Raw genomic sequence first — 19,299 nt, 5'->3', positions numbered from 1 at the left:
AGGATTTGAAGCCAACAAATCCTACCAAGGCTGCGCGGCCTTGAGCGACCCGCCTGGTTTTTACACAAATGACAGATTGAAACTAAAATTTACCGCTTAATTTTGAAAAATATATCACTCGAAAACAAAGGAATTGCTAGATTCAATCCGTCATCAAAAATACGGCGCATATTTTAAGGCTTCAATTTTTCTTGCCTGAGAAAGGTTAGAGATTGACCTCTACCCCTTCGGGCTTGAAGCTCAATGGTACCTACATAGTTGGCTCCCATATGTTGAAACATCTCCCTCCAACTGGATTTCCCTCGAACAGGAAAAGACTTTTTAAAAGTAAAAGTCAACCATCAGGACATCAGGCTGTGTCAGGTCATCACCACAAACACTCGCACTGTGAGCATTAAACTTTTACTGCCGATGACCTACACTACCTGCTGCTGCAAAAGAAATCTGTCTGACAGTCTGAGGATATTATAGGTAAATTTCTTATTCACTCTACTCTATCAATTTTACAGTTTTTATTTTTTGACCTAGCTACGGGGTACCGTGCGTGTTGTGAGATATTGGGTAACTTGCATCATCACACATCAGTGACAGTGGAGGGAAACTTGCATAGCCATCAAATGCCTGACCAATCGAAACAGCAAAACTTCCAAAACAAATGAACTATATGCAGCTCCGCTGCTCGCAGTTCTTCTTTTATCAGTATAGACTTAAGAGCCATTTTTTTTTAAATCTTCAGAATAAAGAAAGTCTGATACCTCACCCTCTTAGATTTTGATGAAATTTTGACCAAATTATCTATCACACACGAGACGTAATTAATCGAACAGTTCGATTACCGAACTAATCGAACTTTGTCCAACTTAATCAAACGACAAAAGTTCGATTAAATTCTTTAATCAAACTTTTTAAAAGTCGCTAAAATTGTGAGTATTCGATAAGTTCGACAAAACTTATAAAGTTCGACAAAGTTCGACAACGAGAAATGTTTGACAAATTTGACAAAAAACTCCGTTCCATAATAAAGTTCGACAACAAGAAAGGTTCGACAAATTCGACAAAAAGCTCTGTTCGAAAAAGTTTGGCAACAAAAAATGACCTCCTTTGGGTTTGGTGCCCACTGGTCAGGGGGATGTGAGGGTACACGTCTGCACTGTTGGGTGTTCTTCAAAATTCCTCAATGTGTTGTCAAAAGCCGGCAAAAATTGCGAAAAATGACCTCCTTTAGGTACTGGTGAAACCAATCGAGGCCTCTACAGCCCTCCACAGCCCTTCATACCGCTTCGGATACCCTCTGCCTTGCTTTTCCTCAAAGCCAGCACCCTCCATCAGTCATCCGAAGCCTTTAAAAGGCTTGAAAAGGCGGAAAGGCTTGAAAATTGGTCAAAATTGGAAAAAAAATGATCTCCTTTGGGTACAACCGCGGATGGCCCCTGGGGGTCCCAGCCGGTGTGCCAGGGGGTCCGATCGGTGCTCACTGGTCAGAACGGATGTGAAAGTACACGTCTGCACCGTTGGGAAAGTTCCTAAGAGTGACGTCAAAAGCTTGGCAAAAATTTCCAAAAATGACCTCCTCAATTGAGGCTGCTACACCCCTTTCTCACCAGGAAAAATCGTCGGTGAGAGGGAGAAGACATAACTTGGACCCCCCAATATGGACCCCCTCAAAAATTTCAAATTGCCACGACACCACGCGGTCGAATTGTATCATGGTTACCACATGTTTAATTTCATAGACTGGCTATTTATTTGTATTTCTTGAAATAAAATCATTTCATTATCAAAAATAACTTTGAAATTATGTTTTAGAACATTTAAAGGTCACACGTGTCTTAGACACAGGGCACAGGTCATACAAATTACAGACCAGAAAAATTGTAACGCGCTTGTATCATATAATTTATAACATGAAAATAATATATGCAATGTAAATTATGTATACAAAATATGCTATTCAGAAGATTTCAATGACAAATCATCAATCCCAAATATTGACAAAAATGACACTTAAGAGCCATTTTTTTTAAGAGTCTTCAGGGTGTGATACCTCATCCTCTTGGATTTTGATGAAATTTTGACCAAATGATCCATCACACAAGAAAATAAGACCCTGAAAATTTCACCTTGATATCTCAAGTAGTTTTGAAGATACAGCGTCTCAAAGATAGGCTACTAAGCGGAAATTGACCCCTAAAAATCATGAACTCTGGTGGGGAGCAGATTTTGAAAGCCAATGAATTTTTATTCAAGTACATTAGAAAGCTGATTTACAGTGGATTCCAAGAACTTTTTGTAGGGAATCAGAAAAAATCAAATTGAGTCTCCAAAATTTTCCCCAAAAATCTCTAGCACCTCCTGTAGAGGGCTTCAAACTTTGTGTAATCTGGGTTTGGAAGCACTTTTAGCTGTCTGCTGATGGTCCTTGGAGACTTTTTTGAAGCAAACTTTTGACCTGGAGTGGTTTACTGGTGGGTTTTGGCCACAAAAATAACATTTTCAGGATTTCTATTTTTGCGTAACCGTCAAAAATGGCCGAAAAAATTGCTATTTTGGCTGATCTGGAGCAAAATTCAAGATGGCGTATCTTTTTGAACCCCCTACAAATTTTTTTGAAACTTTCAGTAATGCTTCCTTAGTAGGTCTAGTTTATAACCTCAAAAAATCTCAGTGGGGCCTGGAAGTCTCTTAAAGATATGATCAATTGAAAATTAGCTTAACTTCGTTGTTTTTTCCCTCCTAAAATGCTAAATCAGGCCCACTTAAGGGCTCTAAAGGTAAATTTTTGTCAAAATATTGGTTGATCTTCTCTAGCCAACTAATCATTGGCATTAAGGGAACAACTGTAAAAAAATTCAGGTCATTTACATTAACAGATGACATTTTATGACTGTTTCTTTATTTTTAAGTATAGAATATGTAAAAAAATGGGACTGATATCTGGCCTTTCCTACCATTCCAGGGCCTTTATTTTCAGGAAAAGCCTCAACCTTTCACAGTTTGGTGAATATTATTCTTAAATATAAGCAGGTTACTTCAACTAAATGGGTTTAACAGTACTTAATTCCTATTCAAAAACTTTTTAGACTCATTCAGAAATCCTACTTTGACAATAATTTGCGCTTTACCGCAAAATTTCTAAGTCCAAGTGTCGTGATTAACTTTAGACTGTCCAATATTTCTTGTCCAGAAGATTTAAACATCATTGTTTGCAGTATCTCATAAAATATCACCCTAGTAATGTTGCTTAGTTATTTAAGAATCAACAAGTAAGGCTGTCAGTGTACACAAATATAGAGATATTGGACAGTCTAAAGTTAATCACGACACTTGGACTTAGAAATTTTGCGGTAAAGCGCAAATTATTGTCAAAGTAGGATTTCTGAATGAGTCTAAAAAGTTTTTGAATAGGAATTAAGTACTGTTAAACCCATTTAGTTGAAGTAACCTGCTTATATTTAAGAATAATATTCACCAAACTGTGAAAGGTTGAGGCTTTTCCTGAAAATAAAGGCCCTGGAATGGTAGGAAAGGCCAGATGTCAGTCTCATTTTTTTACATATTCTATACTTAAAAATAAAGAAACAGTCATAAAATGTCATCTGTTAATGGAAATGACCTGAATTTTTTTACAGTTGTTCCCTTAATGCCAATGATTAGTTGGCTAGAGAAGATCAACCAATATTTTGACAAAAATTTACCTTTAGAGCCCTTAAGTGGGCCTGATTTAGCATTTTAGGAGGGAAAAAACAACGAAGTTAAGCAAATTTTCAATTGATCATATCTTTAAGAGACTTCCAGGCCCCACTGAGATTTTTTGAGGTTATAAACTAGACCTACTAAGGAAGCATTACTGAAAGTTTCAAAAAAATTTGTAGGGGGTTCAAAAAGATACGCCATCTTGAATTTTGCTCCAGATCAGCCAAAATAGCAATTTTTTCGGCCATTTTTGACGGTTACGCAAAAATAGAAATCCTGAAAATGTTATTTTTGTGGCCAAAACCCACCAGTAAACCACTCCAGGTCAAAAGTTTGCTTCAAAAAAGTCTCCAAGGACCATCAGCAGACAGCTAAAAGTGCTTCCAAACCAAGATTACACAAAGTTTGAAGCCCTCTACAGGAGGTGCTAGAGATTTTCGGGGAAAATTTTGGAGACTCAATTTGATTTTTTCTGATTCCCTACAAAAAGTTCTTGAAATCCACTGTAAATCAGCTTTCTAATGTACTTGAATAAAAATTCATTGGCTTTCAAAATCTGCTCCCCACCAGAGTTCATGATTTTTAGGGGTCAATTTCCGCTTAGTAGCCTATCTTTGAGACTCTGTATCTTCAAAACTACTTGAGATATCAAGGTGAAATTTTCATGGTCTTATTTTCTTGTGTGATGGATCATTTGGTCAAAATTTCATTAAAATCTAAGAGGGTGAGGTATCACACTTTCTTTATTCTGAAGATTTTTAAAAAAAATGGCTCTTAAGTTATGTAAATAAGGACATTATCAAAAAATATGAGGTGTATACACCAATTTACGACAAGTGTTTTTTTTTCATGCTCAATAGGATGCTGGCGGTGCAAATGGATATAGATTGTGATGCAATGAAAACATTAAATGCTCCAAGAGAGCTGTTTTAGAGATATGAAAATAGTACTTTTATTACTATTTTTATTTTTATTTTCGTATGAACAGAGCATTACATAACTTCAAGTTTTGAAAGGACGTGTTTCTTCCACGAGAAAGACGTTAACTGTCATTTTCCTGACAAAGTGACACTTTTCAACAAAAATATTGACAGGGCACTTAAGTGGGATACCTGCAAGCTTTATTTACACCAAATATTTTAATTGTACCGAATGAGATGCCTTTGATATAAATAGATAAATATTGTCAAGAGGCAAACACTGGGAAGCGCAGTTTTAGAGATACCATTTTCATCAATTATTCTATTGTCCTTATGTTGACAAAATGACCTATTTTTACAAAATAAGGATCAGATGGTCAAATATAAAGCTTCTTTAATCAACCAAAATGCTTTCCCGCCATTTTTGAGGGGGTCCATAATGTGGTCCATATTGGGGTCCATAATGTGGTCCATATTGGGGTCCATAATGGGGTCCATATTGGGGTCCATATAGGGGGGTCCAAGCTATGTCTTCTCCCTCGGTGAGAGCATGCAATTGAGGCCTCTATAACCCTCCACAGCCCCCATAGCCCTTTGGACCCCTTCGGATACCCTCTGCCTTGCTCTCCCTCAAAAAGCCAGCACCCTCCACCAGTGCTCCGAAGCCTTTAAAAGGCTTGGAAAGGCTTGAAAACTTTTGGAAAAAAAATTGGAAAAAATGACCTCCTTTGGGTACCACCGTGGACGGCCCCTGGAGGTCCCAGCCGTGGCTCCAGGAAGTTCAATTGGTGCCCACTGGTCAGGGGAATGCAAGGGTACAGTCATGCCTGCACCAGCGGGGGCACTTCAAAGTTCCTCAAAGTGTCCTCAAAGGCCGGCAAAAAGTGCGATTGGGTTTTCTCAAATTTTTGTTCGATTAAACTTGACAAAGTTTGATTAAGCTCGATTAGTTGGGTTAAGTTCGATTAATGTAATCGAATCGTTGAGGTCTCTGTAAAAAAAGTTCAATTAAGTTCGAACTTAATCGAACTTTGTATTTTGAGAAATTTGTGAGTATTCGACTAAAGTTCGACAACCGAACTTAGTCGAACATTAATCGGCCAACAAAGTTTGATTAAGTTCGACAAAGTTCGATTAAAAATACCGTTCGATTGGTTCGATTAGTTACGTCTGGATCACACAAGAAAATAAGCATAGTTTGCAGAGGGGTATGAACCCCCCTAGGTTTATTTCATCCCCCCTATATACCCATCCCCCCCCCCTTTTGTAATGAAATCTTATCCCCCCTTTTTTTTTACAGAAAATCCGTTTCGAAGGAAACTCGCTTTCCCACCTACCAGCAAAATTATCAACAAGAAAGAGTATGAAGTATTATAGTCACGAGCCAACAATGACAGAATATAACTAGCGTTTTTCATTAATCTTTTACTTTAAAACACAAACTGTGACAATTTGTATTTGATTAGAAAATTGACCAAAATTTCCAACCCCCCCCCTTATTTATTTGATCCCCCCCCTACATTCCCATCCCCCCTAGTTTTTTCGGCAGATCTCGGTACCCCCCCTACAAAGGCCCTCCAGAAAGTTGGCATCCCCCCCTATTAAAAAGGGGGGGGGTGCAAACTATGATAAGACTCTGAAAATTTCACCTTGATATCTCAGGTAGTTTTGCAGATATAGTGTCTCAAAGATAGGCTACTAAGCGAAAATTGACCCCTAAAAATCATGAACTCTTGTGGGGAGCAGATTTTGAAAGCCAATGAATTTTTATTCAAGTACATTAGAAAGCTGATTTACAGTGGATTTCAAGAACTTTTTGTAGGGAATCAGAAAAAATCAAATTGAGTCTCCAAAATTTTCCCCGAAAATCTCTAGCACCTCCTGTAGAGGGCTTCAAACTTTGCGTAATCTGGGTTTGGAAGCAATTTTAGCTGGCTGCTGATGGTCCTTGGGACTTTTTTGAAGTAAACTTTTGACCTGGAGTGGTTTACTGGTGGGTTTTGGCCACAAAAATAACATTTTCAGGATTTCCATCTTTGCGTAACCGTCAAAAATGGCCGAAAAAATTGCTATTTTGGCAGACCTGGAGCAAAAATCAAGATGGCATATCTTTTTTAAATATAAGCAGGTTACTTCAACTTAATGGGTTTAACAGTACTCAATTCCTATTCAAAAACTTTTTAGACTCATTCAGAAATCCTTCTTTGACAATAATTTGCGCTTTACCGCAAAATTTCTAAGTCCAAGTGTCGTGATTAGCTTTTAGACTGTCCAATATCTCTATAATAGCGTACACTAACAGTCTTACTTTTTGATTCTTAAATAACTAAGCAACATTACTAGGGTGATAATTTATGGGATACTACAAACAATGCTGTTTAAATCTTCTGGACAAGAAATATTGGACAGTCTAAAGCTAATCACAACACTCGGACTTAGAAATTTAGCGGTAAAGTGCAAATTATTGTTAAAGTAGGATTTCTGAATGAGTCTAAAAAGTTTTCGAATAGGAATTAAGTACTGTTAAACCCATTCAGTTGAAGTAACCTGTTTATATTTAAGATTATTATTCACCAAACTGTGAATGGTTGAGGCGTTTCCTGGAAATATGGGCTCTGGAATGGTAGGAAAGGCCAGATGCCAGTCTCATTTTTTTACATATTTTGTACTTAAAAATAAAGAAACAGTAATAAAATGTCATCTGTTGATGGAAATGACCTGAAATCTTTTTCAGTTGTTCCCCTAATGCCAATGATTAGTTGGCTAGAGAAGATCAACCAATATTTTGACAGACATTATCCTGTTAGAGAGCCCTTAAGTGGGCCTGGTTTAGCATTTTAAGAGGGAGAAAACAACGAAATTAAGCAAATTTTCAATCGATCATATCTTTAAGAGACTTCAAAAGCCCACTGAGATTTTTTGAGGCTATAAACTAGACCTACTAAGGAAGCCTTGCTGAAAGTTTCAAAAAAGTTTGGTGTTGCCTTAGAAAGATACGCCATCTTGAATTTTGCTCTAGGTCTGCCAAAATAGCAATTTTTTCGGCCATTTTTGACTGTTACGCAAAGATGGAAATCCTGAAAATGTTATTTTTGTGGCCAAAACCCACCAGTAAACCACTCCAGGTCAAAAGTTTACTTCAAAAAAGTCCCAAGGACCATCAGCAGCCAGCTAAAATTGCTTCCAAACCCAGATTACGCAAAGTTTGAAGCCCTCTTCAGGAGGTGCTAGAGATTTTCGGGGAAAACTTTGGAGACTCGATTTGATTTTTTCTGATTCCCTACAAAAAGTTCTTGAAATCCACTATAAATCAGCTTTCTAATGTACTTGAATAAAAACTCATTGGCTTTCAAAATCTGCTCCCCATAAGTTTTCATGATTTTTAGGGGTCGATTTTCGCTTAGTAGCCTATCTTTGAGACACTATATCTTCAAAACTACTTGAGATATCAAGGTGAAATTTTCAGAGTCTTATTTTCTTGTGTGATAGATCATTTGGTCAAAATTTCATAAAAATCTAAGAGGGTGAGGTATCACACCCTGATAACTCTTTAAAAAAATGGCTCTTAAAACTCGTATATCAAGATTACTTACAGGATTTCGAGTACGGGCCGATTTTACTTTTGTTGGACCTACCCCGGTGGAGGTCCTATAAATTAACCTATGTTTGTTCGTCCGTTCGTCCGTTCGTCCGTCCGTTTGTCTGTTACCAACTTTTCTCAGGATTGAATCATAGGAATCTTTTGATTTTTGGTATAAAGGTGCAAAATGGTGGTGGCCAAAATGTGACGGAGCCCGATTTTCGAAAAAAAAATTTGGGGGGCAAATTTGGGCCAAAAAGCGGCTAAAAAACGGGTTTTTTGTACTTTGTGAAAAATTGGATCATTAATTTTTTCTGAATTTTTGCATGGAAGAAGGGTACCATCATAGGTAAAAGATGGCTCAAGCAGATTTTTGCAAAAAAATTTTGTTGGCTCAAAAAACGCATGTTTATCTATAAGAATCACTATTAATAAGCATACATCAATGTTCTTATTCAAATTACTCAATTTTTTTATGAGATAGATGTTTTTTTTTTTGCTCACGAGGGGCTTACTTTTGAAAATATGTGTGTTAAACATGCAATTTTGGTTGCTTGGCGTGTTTTTATAGAAAAACTGGCCAAATTCGATATTTTTTATAAGCACATTATCAATTACTTAGGTATTAGCTTTTCTCGAGATTAGCTCTTTCATTCTTTATGATTTTTTGCACAAAGATGCATAACTATAAACCCTTGAATGCGTCGAAGCCCGATTTTCGGAAAAAAAAATTTTGGTCCAATTTGAGCCAAAAAACGGCTAAAAAACGGGTTTTTTGGACTTTGTGAAAAATTCGATCATTAATTTTTTCCAATTTTTTGCATGAAAGTAGGGTACCATCATAGGTAAAAGATGGTTCAAGCAGATTTTTGCAAAAACATTTTGTTGGCTCAAAAAAACTCATGTTTATCTATAAGAATCACTATTAATAAGCATACATCAATGTTCTTAGTCAAATTACTCAATTTTTTTATGAGATATATGTTTTTTTTTGCTCATGAGGGCTGAATATGTGTGTTTAGAGACGAAATTTTGGTTGCTTGGCGTGTTTTTATAAAAAAACTGGCTAAATTCGATATTTTTTTATAAGCACATTATCAATTACTTAGGTATTAGCTTTTCTCGAGATTGGCTCTTTCATTCTTTATGATTTTTGCACAAAGATGCATAATTATAAACCCTCGAATGTAACGGACCCTGATATTTGAAAAAAAATGTTTTTGGGCAAATTTGGGCCAAAAAACAGCTAAAAAGGGTTTTTGGACTTTGTGAAATATTGGTTCGTTGTTTTTTTTCTGAATTTTTGCATGAAAGTAGGTAAAAGATGGCTCGAGCAGATTTTTGTAAAAAAATAATTTTTTAGCTCAAAAAACGCATGTTTATCTATAAGAATCGCTATTAATAAGGATACATCAATGTTCTTAGCCAAAGCAAATTACTCAATTTTTTGATTAGATAGATGTATTTCTTGCTCACGAAGTCTTGAATATGAAAGAATATTTCAAGGGCATGAAATTTTGGTTTCTAAACGTTTTTTTTATTAGAAACAAATGATTAATTTTAATAGATCGTCACTATTTGTTTTGAATGATTGTTTAACGGTCATACTCACGTAGATATCAATTATATGTGTTAAATGCATAACCAGGTAGGTCCATAAAAGTATCACTTGTTTTGAGTGGTTTCATTTTCGATTTCAAGCCAACATCTTAGCAACAGGGTGCTGGCCCATAGTTACAGGGGTTTGTGCAAAAAACTAAACATAAAAAAATTTTCCAAATCCCCCATTTCGATTACAGTAAAGCAATTAAAAATGAGACTTTTCTATGTTTCACTTTTTTGCACGTATTCTTCAAAATGACAATATTTAAGATTTTAAATTCTTCTTTTATTCAAATGATTTTTTACAGCGCTTTGTTAACAATCTAACTCTCGCGTCAAATTCCCACCTTCTTCAGTAAATTGAAGATGGGAAAAAAAACCTAAGCAACGGATCACGGATTGAAACAAATATATGAAGGGTGGAATTTTACAGCCGCCCGTCGTGCAAGGCACTGAGCACGTGCGTTTGGTTTGGGAATGCGAAACACGAACGCGAACTACCCATGTCTAAACTTTTCAATATATCTCCAGAACTAACAGATTTTTTGAAATTCTGTAAAAAGGTCTAAGTTCCTGAATAGTTTTACTATGTTCTGTGAACGAATCATAACCATCAATCAAATACTCATTCATCTATTTAAGATTGAAGACAAAAATTTGCGAAGAAAAATAATGCTTTTTTAAACACTTTTTCCACCGAAAAACAAATAACTTTTACAGACTTACCTTCCCCAAACATTGAAGAAGCCTCTACTAATTAAAGTAAATGAGATAATATAAGATAAAACCTTAAAATCAATCAGGATTTACAACCTTTCGTCCAAAGCAAAAGACGTGCTTTTGTCGCCGCCATCTTGTTTTAGAATGAGAATTCTAGAGAATTCCATTCGTTTCCAGCCCCCGCGGTCTTTTTTTCATCCAATCAGATCGCGCGATTTCACTTTCGCTTTCTCTAGTCCAATAAGACTGCGGGATTTGAGTCATATGTGACATCTCTATTAAAAAACCCGCGTGAATTAAAACAGAAATACAGGGGGTCACACTACTGGCTACAGAAACTGAAAGCAAGCAAGGCCAATATTTTTGGTTTTTCTGAAGGACAAAAGGTGTAGGAAGCTTTGCTGAAAGAGGGATAAGGCTGGAACAATCTATTTAAAAGATATGGACAAAAAAAGGCACTTTTTTGGGTGATAATTAAAATTCTAATTGGAAACTTTAATTCTCTTACCCCCGTCTCGGTCCCCCCTGATATGAGCAAGGGAACCATGTTGGCCACCCCTACTGAAAATTTCAGATCAAAACAAACAAGGAATTAATTCCTGTAACTCGATGTAAATTGGAAAAAGCTGGTTTTTGACTGTTTCTGATCCTAAAGTGCTATTTTTTGGTAAAAGCTATGCAATTTATGTTTGGATTTCTAGAAAGCTTACCCATTCATTGTCAATATATTTTTTATTTGAAAGTAATCTCTTCATGGAATAAAAAGATATAGTCAAATCTTGTAGGGTCATTTTTCAAAATTTTTTTGCCAAATTCGATTTTCGCATTTCGCCATTTTACCCTACGCAAACGCACGTGTGAGAGGCCACGGGTGTCAAAAAGAAGGGCCTTTTGAAATGTGGCAACCTCATTGGTTAAAATTTGATAAACAGCTGCGAAGGAGCGCTGGGAAGCAATCAGTAGAAGAGACCACTTTCGTTTTTGTTGCAGATTTCGATATAAACTTCATGTGTTGTGTCAACTTGTCAGCATTGTATTGTTTTAAAGGAAAAGATAAAAGAGGTAAGACTAGCCAAGTTTCTAATCCTGATGTGATATAGGAGTTTAAGTTTAGACTGTTAGGAGAATGGCGCTGTGGTGGTCATTGACCTTGGCTGCTGCACAGGCGTCTGAGGTTCAATTCCCACTCGCAGTGGTTCACTCGGCAAGTAAATGAACCTTAGACCCCAGGGTCAACCCATGCCATGTGAGGACCCTCCTGACGCCTCGGAAACTTCTGGAGTTTTCGGAGCAGCTAAAAAAACACTATTTCTGTCTCTGGAAAGTTCCTGAGCTCTTCCGGTGCTTTCGGAGCAAATGATTTTTAACACATTCTAAAGTCTAAAAAACCGTTTTTAAAAACATGGTTACAAAAAAATATTTGTCACTTCCCTTCCGTGTCATTTCCTACGTAAAAGGCAATGGACTTTGGTCAAAAACAAGAAATTAGCGCATGTTAAAAACGTTGTTGATTACATTATATTGATCACATTAATTATATTCGAAAGAAATATATAAAATATACCAAAAAATGTGAGGTTTCCCTACCATGAGTTACTATCGTAATTATATCGCAGATATCTTGCTCTGGAACACCGGAAAGGCTCTGGAATCTTCTGGTGTTCCGGAGCGCGAAAAAAACCAGTACTTTTTGCTCCAGACCTTTTTGGAGCGCCGGGAGGGTCCTGCCATGTGAGGGGAATTGGGCAGGGTAGTTAGTTCAAGGTGCTGATGGGGGTGTTAATTGAAAGCACCTACTACAGTACAGTTGCGAAAATAGGCCTCAAAGCCTCCCGCGACTCAACCAAATAGAAATAAAAATAGAGAGAATTTGTTTGATTTTTTAAAACTTTGTATTTTAATGACATTCAATTGAGGGCTATGCATGGTAGCTTCGACTGATGCAAGTTACCTGACTTCACGGTATGCAGGCATAATGTATTCATGAAATAAAAATGGGGGGTTTAGACCCCTCTGCACACTATGGTAGAACGGTTGATGTCAATCTCAACTTCATCAAGAGTCAGGTTCTTGTCAGGTGATGCCAGTTTTTGTTGAAATTTGTTTTTGTTTTTTCATTTTTTGAAATTTCATTGATCATTACGCATACAGTAAATAATTTCTTTCTTTAAATTTCTAAGCCAATGAAAATATGAGCAAAGAAAACTGTGCTAGTGCGCTTTTCTTGCATCTTGGCTACCAAGTCTGTTGCTGAAGCTGTTCACTTTAGGGTATATATTTTTTTGAAGTCTTAAGTCCAAAGAAATTCAGCCCAATGGGTATTTTAAAGATTTTGAGTTGCAGAGCTTGAATCTCTGGGAAGGGTCTTTTAAATATATTAATCCATAATGTGACGTTTTTGAGAATATCTCCCTTTCACTTTGATACACCCATTACCTTTTTCCTTTTTGTAACCAAACTAGCAATCGCAACAGTACCCTGTGGTCAAAAATTAAAACACTGTTCACCTTTTTGAAACAGATTTTTTTTTGCAATCACTTTTCCATTATTTTTCAGACATATTTTGAGGTCTGAAAAAAGATCAAAATGGATAGATTTCTGGACTTATTAAACACTGTTAAGAAGAAAAGCAATTCACGTTTTCACTCTTGTGAACCAGAATTGATTGAGTTGATGCGTCAGATTGATGAAATGATTGAACTCAAAAAAGAGGAGTGGAAGAGCGACATAGAATCTCTTGAAACCAGACTTCATGAGGCACACAATGAAAATCGAATACTCATCAAAGAAATTCAATTGTTAAAAACTGACTTGAAAGATGAAAAGAAATCACATGCATGTACGCTAACCCAATATGAAAAAGATGTGAAATTATTGAAGGATGACATGGCTAGATTGAAAAAGAAATATGTGGAACTTCAAAAGAAAATTGAGTACACAAAGAAAAAGAATGCAAAGGTTATAAACCAAAATGAAAAATTGGAAAATGTCAAAAATGGGGAAGGTGGTAATCCATTGAATTGTGAGATTTATCAGAATGAAATCTTGATTTTGAGATTGAAGCTGGAGTCTTTGTCTTTAGAGAATAATAACATGAGAGTGTTAATGCAAGAACAATCCAAACAAATCACCGAAAGAAATCATTATTCTGAATTAAGTGTTCCAGAAGTAGCAATGTACCGAGAATCTGTTGAACAAGTTTCCAGGGAGAGTGCTTTTGAAGCACCAACTCATGATATTGCATCCTCTTATGTTTTTGAAGCTAACTCATCAGAAAGTTCTGAAGAAGGTGTTGACGTTCTTTCTAACGAGATAGAAAGTATTGTTTTTCAACCAAACTCAGCAGAAAGCTCAAAGACAAATAATATCAATAATGCTCGATCACGTAATAAGGGAAGTTATGTTTTTCAACCAAATTCAGTTGCAAACTCAATGGAAAGCAATGTCAATAATGCTCAATCAAGGAAAAAGAAAAGCTACGTTTTTGAACCGAACTCAGTTGAAAGTTCCAAAGAAAATATTATCAATAATGCCAGATCACATGTTAAGAACAGCTATGTTTTTGAACCAAATTCAGTTGCAAGCTCGAAAGAAAACAATATCAACAAAGCCCGACCTTATGATAAGAAAAGCTATGTTTTTGAACCGAACTCAGCAGCAAGCTCAAAGGCAAATAATATCAATAATATTCGATCACGTGAAGAGAAAAGCTATGTTTTTCAACCAAATTCAGTTCCAAGTTTGAAAGAAAACAATATCAATGATATTCGATCACGTGATAAGAAGAGTTATGTTTTTGAACCAGCTTTACCAGCTATGCCAAAGATTTCTGAAGAAGACTTTGTTGAAACTTCCAAAAGTTATTTGTTTGAAGCAACCAAAGCAGAATCTTCAGAAATCGTTCTAGTGACCAAAGAGGTCAGTTCCCATGCACAACCTGGGCCCTCTGGAATGAAGAAAGACCGCATTGATAGAGATCGTCGTTCAACCATCCTTGAATCACCACAATTGTTGAACATCCAAACACTCGATGATGAGCAAACACGACAAAGAAACAACTCTATGATTAAATACAAATTTGGAGGTCATTCTCATGAGACTGGGTTGGAATACTTAGACCCTGATAACACTTTAGAGGATAAACTCCATAAAATCTTCTCTCAATTTGAATCGGTTACAAGTAGCATGTTACTATGATTTTTATGGGTCGGGGGTATATCAACTTTAATTTTGCTTATCAGGGGGGGGGGCACGCAGTTACTGCAAGACATGATGTGTAGTAAGTGCTTTTTCAACACTTTTTTTCAGGACCACCACCCTTTGCAGTTACTACACCTTGGTAGTAACTGTTTTCTGAAAAGATTTCCAGGTACCACCCCTGTTTTTGAGTGATATCATCAAAAACGTGCTCGAAATTACCCTAAATTGCGATTATTTTTCAACCTAAAGCCATTTTGTGCTAGATTTTCTATTAATTTACTTGGATAACAGCTGTTGAGAACATTTTAATGATAATTACGGAAAGCATAATTTCAAAGTTGGGTCTGAGAAAAATTTCAATTTTTTTTTTGAAAAATTTTGAAAGTTCTTTAAAAAGAATTAAAATATAAGCACTTACTACACCAAAAGACCTAGTTTTAGTGTTTGGCACCACCCCAAACAGCAGTTACTACACTGTGTAGTAACTGTTTTCATAACTTCTGAATACAGTACCACCACGGTATTAAGTGTCATACTGTTTTGTAGTAACTGCGTGCCCCCCCCTGTGTTTATAGCATTTTCTTGGTTCGGCCAACATACATGTTTTTGAAATCTTGAATATTCGTAATTTTCAAATACTTCAAATACATCCTTTGACCAATGGTCTTTGCTGGAGAAATTGTCCCAGAGAAATATTCAATATCTTATTTTGTTTAATTTTGTTGTTGCATCTGGTTGCATAATATATTTTAGTTTATGTAGTTTGTTGATAATGTCTAACATTTAAGTAGGATGGTTTTTAATGAGAAATTAATGTATTGAAAAGTTCTAATATTTTTAGTAATTTTGGAGGCAAAATGAATTTAAAGATCCTTTTTATTTATTTCTTATAATTTCATTTTTGAGTGTTTTGAAGTGTATTTGGAATCTAAGATTTTGTGTGTTCAAATTTTATGAATTTGGATTGAAGTCGCATTATTGGAGTATCATTGCATCCTAAATCAGGCCGCACTTAAGAGATTGTTGGTGTGCTATCACCCGACCCTAGATTTTTGAGCTTGAAAAGTTTTTGAAAAATTTGAAGATCTATGAAATTTCGAAAAACAACAGTTTGTTTACATTTAGGTAATTTTAAAAGGGAATTGGACAAGCTAGAAGGGCATTTATGATTCTTAAACTAAAGATAGAATGGGACGGACAAGATACGGCTTTTGACTTCGCGAAAAAAATAGCAATATTTTATTTTGGTTCGACATTTGAAGGGAGGGTCGGTCGGGTGACGGCAAACCAACAAGTCCAGCCTTAGGAAACCGAAAAAAAAAATCTGGCAAATTCTCTGGTACGTAGTGCATTTTCACTCCGGAAAAAAGTCATTTGAAATTTTAGGAAAATAATTTTGTTATTCTTATTTATTATTTTCTTTCAGCTAGAAATAAATAGCAAAAAAATACCTTAAAATGGCTCTACCAATGGCTGGACAACAACAATTTCAAGTGGACCAGGTATGAAATTCATGTTGATGATCGAAAATTTGTTACAGAAGTTTTCCTTCCATACCACTCTTTAATAAGTAAAGGATTTCTGCGGCGAAAAACCTGTCTTGTTAACTTCAAGAAGATGGTGACAAAGGAATCATGCAGGAATCATAGATAACCTGTCTTGTTAACTTCAAGAAGATGGTGACAAAGGAATCATAGATAAAATTTGAATTAGGAGAAATCTAGAAGCTGACTATTTGCTAAGATTCAAGAGCCTGAACTTTTCTGAGCTCTTTTTTTGCGTTCTTTTTGGACCTACCTCCGGGTGCCCCGGTGGAGGTTCTATAAATTAACCCATGTCCGTTCGTCCGTTCGTCCGTTCGTTCGTCCGTCTGTTACCAGCTTTTCTCAGGATTGGCTCATTAGTTTTTTCTGATTTTTTGCACAATGATGTAAAACGGCAATGCCTAAAATATGACGGAGCCAGATTTTTGAAAAAAAATATATTTGGGCAAATTTGGGCCAAAAACTGCCTAAAATAGGGTTTTTTGGACTTTGTGCAAAATCCTGTCGTTACTTTTTTCTGATTTTTTGTACAAAGATGGAGGGCAAGATTCTCTAAAGAATGGCTGAAGTGGTTTTTCCCGGGAAATTCTTATTCGCCTTAAAAGACGGATTTTCGTATTTTGGGGAAATTCCCTTTAACCAAATAAGAAAATATAGCTTTTCTCAATGTTGACTCATAATTTTTTCTGATTTTTTGCACAATGATGCAAAATGGCAATGCCCAAAATGTGACGGAGCCAGATTATTAAGGAAAATTATTTTGGGCAAATTTGGGCCAAAAACAGCTTAAAAGGTTTTTTGGGCCTGAATGGTTTAAGTGATTTTCGTATTTGGGGAAATTCCTTTTTACCATTTTACATTATTCAACACACAAGCTTTATTTTTCCATTCTGAATTTTTGTACAATTATTGTCACTTTTTTCTTATTTTCATCTGATGTTAATCATTAAGTAGGTCCATTCAGCATGTTGCTTGTTTTGTTTAAAGTCAACTTGGCTTTTTTTAACAATGCACGAAAATTAACAGTTGTCCTTTGCCTATTGTCTTATCCGAAATTTTACCATTAATCTACCGATTTTTTTTCTTCAGTTGAAGACATTTCTGACAACATACAATAAATTATCAGAAACATGTTTCTCAGATTGTATTCAAGATTTCACCACCAGAACAATTTCGTCAAACGAGGTATGATCTTTTAAACAGGTACTTTTTCTTCGACTCTGCTAATTTGGCACTGTTATTGTGAATCAACACTAAACTATTTCACTCGAATATGATTTTCGATTGCTGTCTTTCTTCATCCTCTGTCAAATCCTTTTTTCTAACCCCTTCAATATTTTTCAGAATACTTGCGCAATGAATTGTACTGAGAAGTTTTTAAAGATGGCACAACGGATCGGGATCAGATTCCAAGAGCTACAAGAATTAAACATGGGTGGAGCTGCGGCAAAATGATTTCCTTATACTTGATGGCATTATCTTGGCGTTTATTTTACAAAAAAGAGGTTTTATATTATTATGGAGTGTTTGTAACAAAATAATCTTGGACTGAACAATATAGAGTACAGATGAATGAAAGCTAAGCGCAGTCATGATCTTTGGAAACTTTTCCAACGGACAAAGCCCTGTGGTGCGTGTTTTTTTCAAAGACTATTGATGAAATGACGCAATGGTAATAATTGTGATGTATAACTCTTTATACAGTACTTGAAACTTGAAAAAAAGGTAAATGAAACTATTTTCCTGAGCAATGGAAAGCTACACGGTTAGAATTTTGCTAGTTTCTTTAGATTCTTTATTTAGCGGTGTCTAACGCAACTTGTTGGAATCTATTTGTTAATTGAATGTTTGGATATTACAAACCGACTCAAATTTATCCGTTCTTTTAGTCAACTTTTTATCGCCGTCCAGATTATGACGTCTTCTAAAAGCAGTCTAAAAGCAGTCCATGATTTTCAAGCAGATACTATTTCTAAAAGGGGAATGATTCGCAAATTTTCCAAAGCCTGGCCTCATAAACTGAGATGAAATTTATATGATTTGATTTTGTAGAAATTGAGAATCCCTGGTTTTCAAAGCTGCATTAAACCGAGGCTCCTTATTTTGAATTAGGTCTCATTTCTCATGTGTGTTAAAAATATATTTTTTTCTATACCCTTGTAAAAATGTATACGGACTTTGTTTTTGTGGAATTCCGAAAGCAAGTGTAAATGCATAAGATAAATTTATATTCGAAAATAGTAAATTTTTGAGTAAATAAACAAGGCCTGTGATATTCACAAGTAATATACAATATTTGAAAGTTACTTACTTCCTTTTTATCTCTCAGACTTATTCTCTGTAAAGGTTAGTATAGAATGATTTTTAAGTTTCGTAGATTTTGACAATGGTTGATGGAACATGTACTCCAAAAATTTTTGGATTTTAGATAAGTTCGATACGTTTGATATTTCTCATTTCATGACCTATGGTAAGAACTTTTGAAGGGAAAAATACTTTTAATAAAATGAGAGAATATTGATGAAAATCACATGGATGATAAAGTACTATATCATCAATTGAAATAGGAAAAAAAACTAATCTTCTTCTGAAGATAACACAGGTATGTGAAAAATGAATTTCGAATGTGCTATTCCCATTTATCCTGTACCTATCATTTTCTCTTCCTTCATGATTATTGCTTTGTTCTTTGTGATATTTCTTTGTTGTTTATAAAAACTGGTTTTAATTTTTTACCCAACACTTTTATACATATTCTTCTTTCAATACAAATCAACTTCATCACCTTTTTGTTTTGATATGAGGGTATAGATTTAGAGGAGTTTATTCTGATTTCCTTCATGAAAATTAATATCACTTTTATTGTTGGCTGGACACGTAAAAATTGATTTTCTTTGTTTTTCTTTTTTTCAGCTTATGGAGAACTTACCCAATTATTGAAATTAGCTAATAAAATTATTCATGATTAATTGACATAAAATCTTTTTCAGTGAGGTATTACTTAATCGTATATCGTGTATATCGTATTTTTCAAAGTTTA

At 35.5% G+C, this 19,299-nt stretch overlaps 2 protein-coding genes across 2 annotated transcripts; both read left to right on the top strand.

Moving 5' to 3' along the window:
- Positions 1 to 18: 18 nt before the first annotated feature.
- Positions 19 to 15,065, top strand: LOC136819867 (centrosomal protein of 63 kDa-like). Its single transcript, XM_067076117.1, has 2 exons — positions 19 to 471; positions 13,072 to 15,065. The coding sequence occupies exon 2, from the start codon at positions 13,102 to 13,104 to the stop codon at positions 14,710 to 14,712; it is 1,611 nt and encodes a 536-aa protein (XP_066932218.1). The 5' UTR covers positions 19 to 471; positions 13,072 to 13,101; the 3' UTR covers positions 14,713 to 15,065.
- A 1,051-nt stretch (positions 15,066 to 16,116) lies between these two features.
- LOC136819866 (mitochondrial import inner membrane translocase subunit Tim9-like) lies at positions 16,117 to 18,552 on the top strand. The gene is made up of 3 exons (XM_067076116.1): positions 16,117 to 16,217; positions 17,349 to 17,444; positions 17,604 to 18,552. Exons 1-3 carry the CDS (start codon positions 16,173 to 16,175, stop codon positions 17,712 to 17,714), a joined length of 252 nt encoding a protein of 83 aa, XP_066932217.1. The 5' UTR covers positions 16,117 to 16,172; the 3' UTR covers positions 17,715 to 18,552.
- Positions 18,553 to 19,299: the final 747 nt, after the last annotated feature.

The sequence above is a fragment of the Clytia hemisphaerica genome, unplaced genomic scaffold (genome assembly GCF_902728285.1).
Source record: "Clytia hemisphaerica strain Z4C2 unplaced genomic scaffold, Clytia hemisphaerica genome assembly, whole genome shotgun sequence".
NCBI lineage: Eukaryota > Metazoa > Cnidaria > Hydrozoa > Leptothecata > Clytiidae > Clytia > Clytia hemisphaerica.
This window is presented reverse-complemented; position numbering and strand designations above follow the sequence as displayed.

What these genes read in the sequence shown, in the direction of transcription:
- LOC136819866 (XM_067076116.1), top strand. Translation starts at nt 16,173, where the DNA reads ATGGCTCTACCAATGGCTGGACAACAACAATTTCAAGTGGACCAG. An exon ending in AACAATTTCAAGTGGACCAG is followed by an intron (nt 16,218 to 17,348) that starts GTATGAAATTCA and finishes TTTTTTCTTCAG; the next exon opens with TTGAAGACATTTCTGACAAC. An exon ending in GAACAATTTCGTCAAACGAG is followed by an intron (nt 17,445 to 17,603) that starts GTATGATCTTTT and finishes AATATTTTTCAG; the next exon opens with AATACTTGCGCAATGAATTG.
- LOC136819867 (XM_067076117.1), top strand. Translation starts at nt 13,102, where the DNA reads ATGGATAGATTTCTGGACTTATTAAACACTGTTAAGAAGAAAAGCAAT.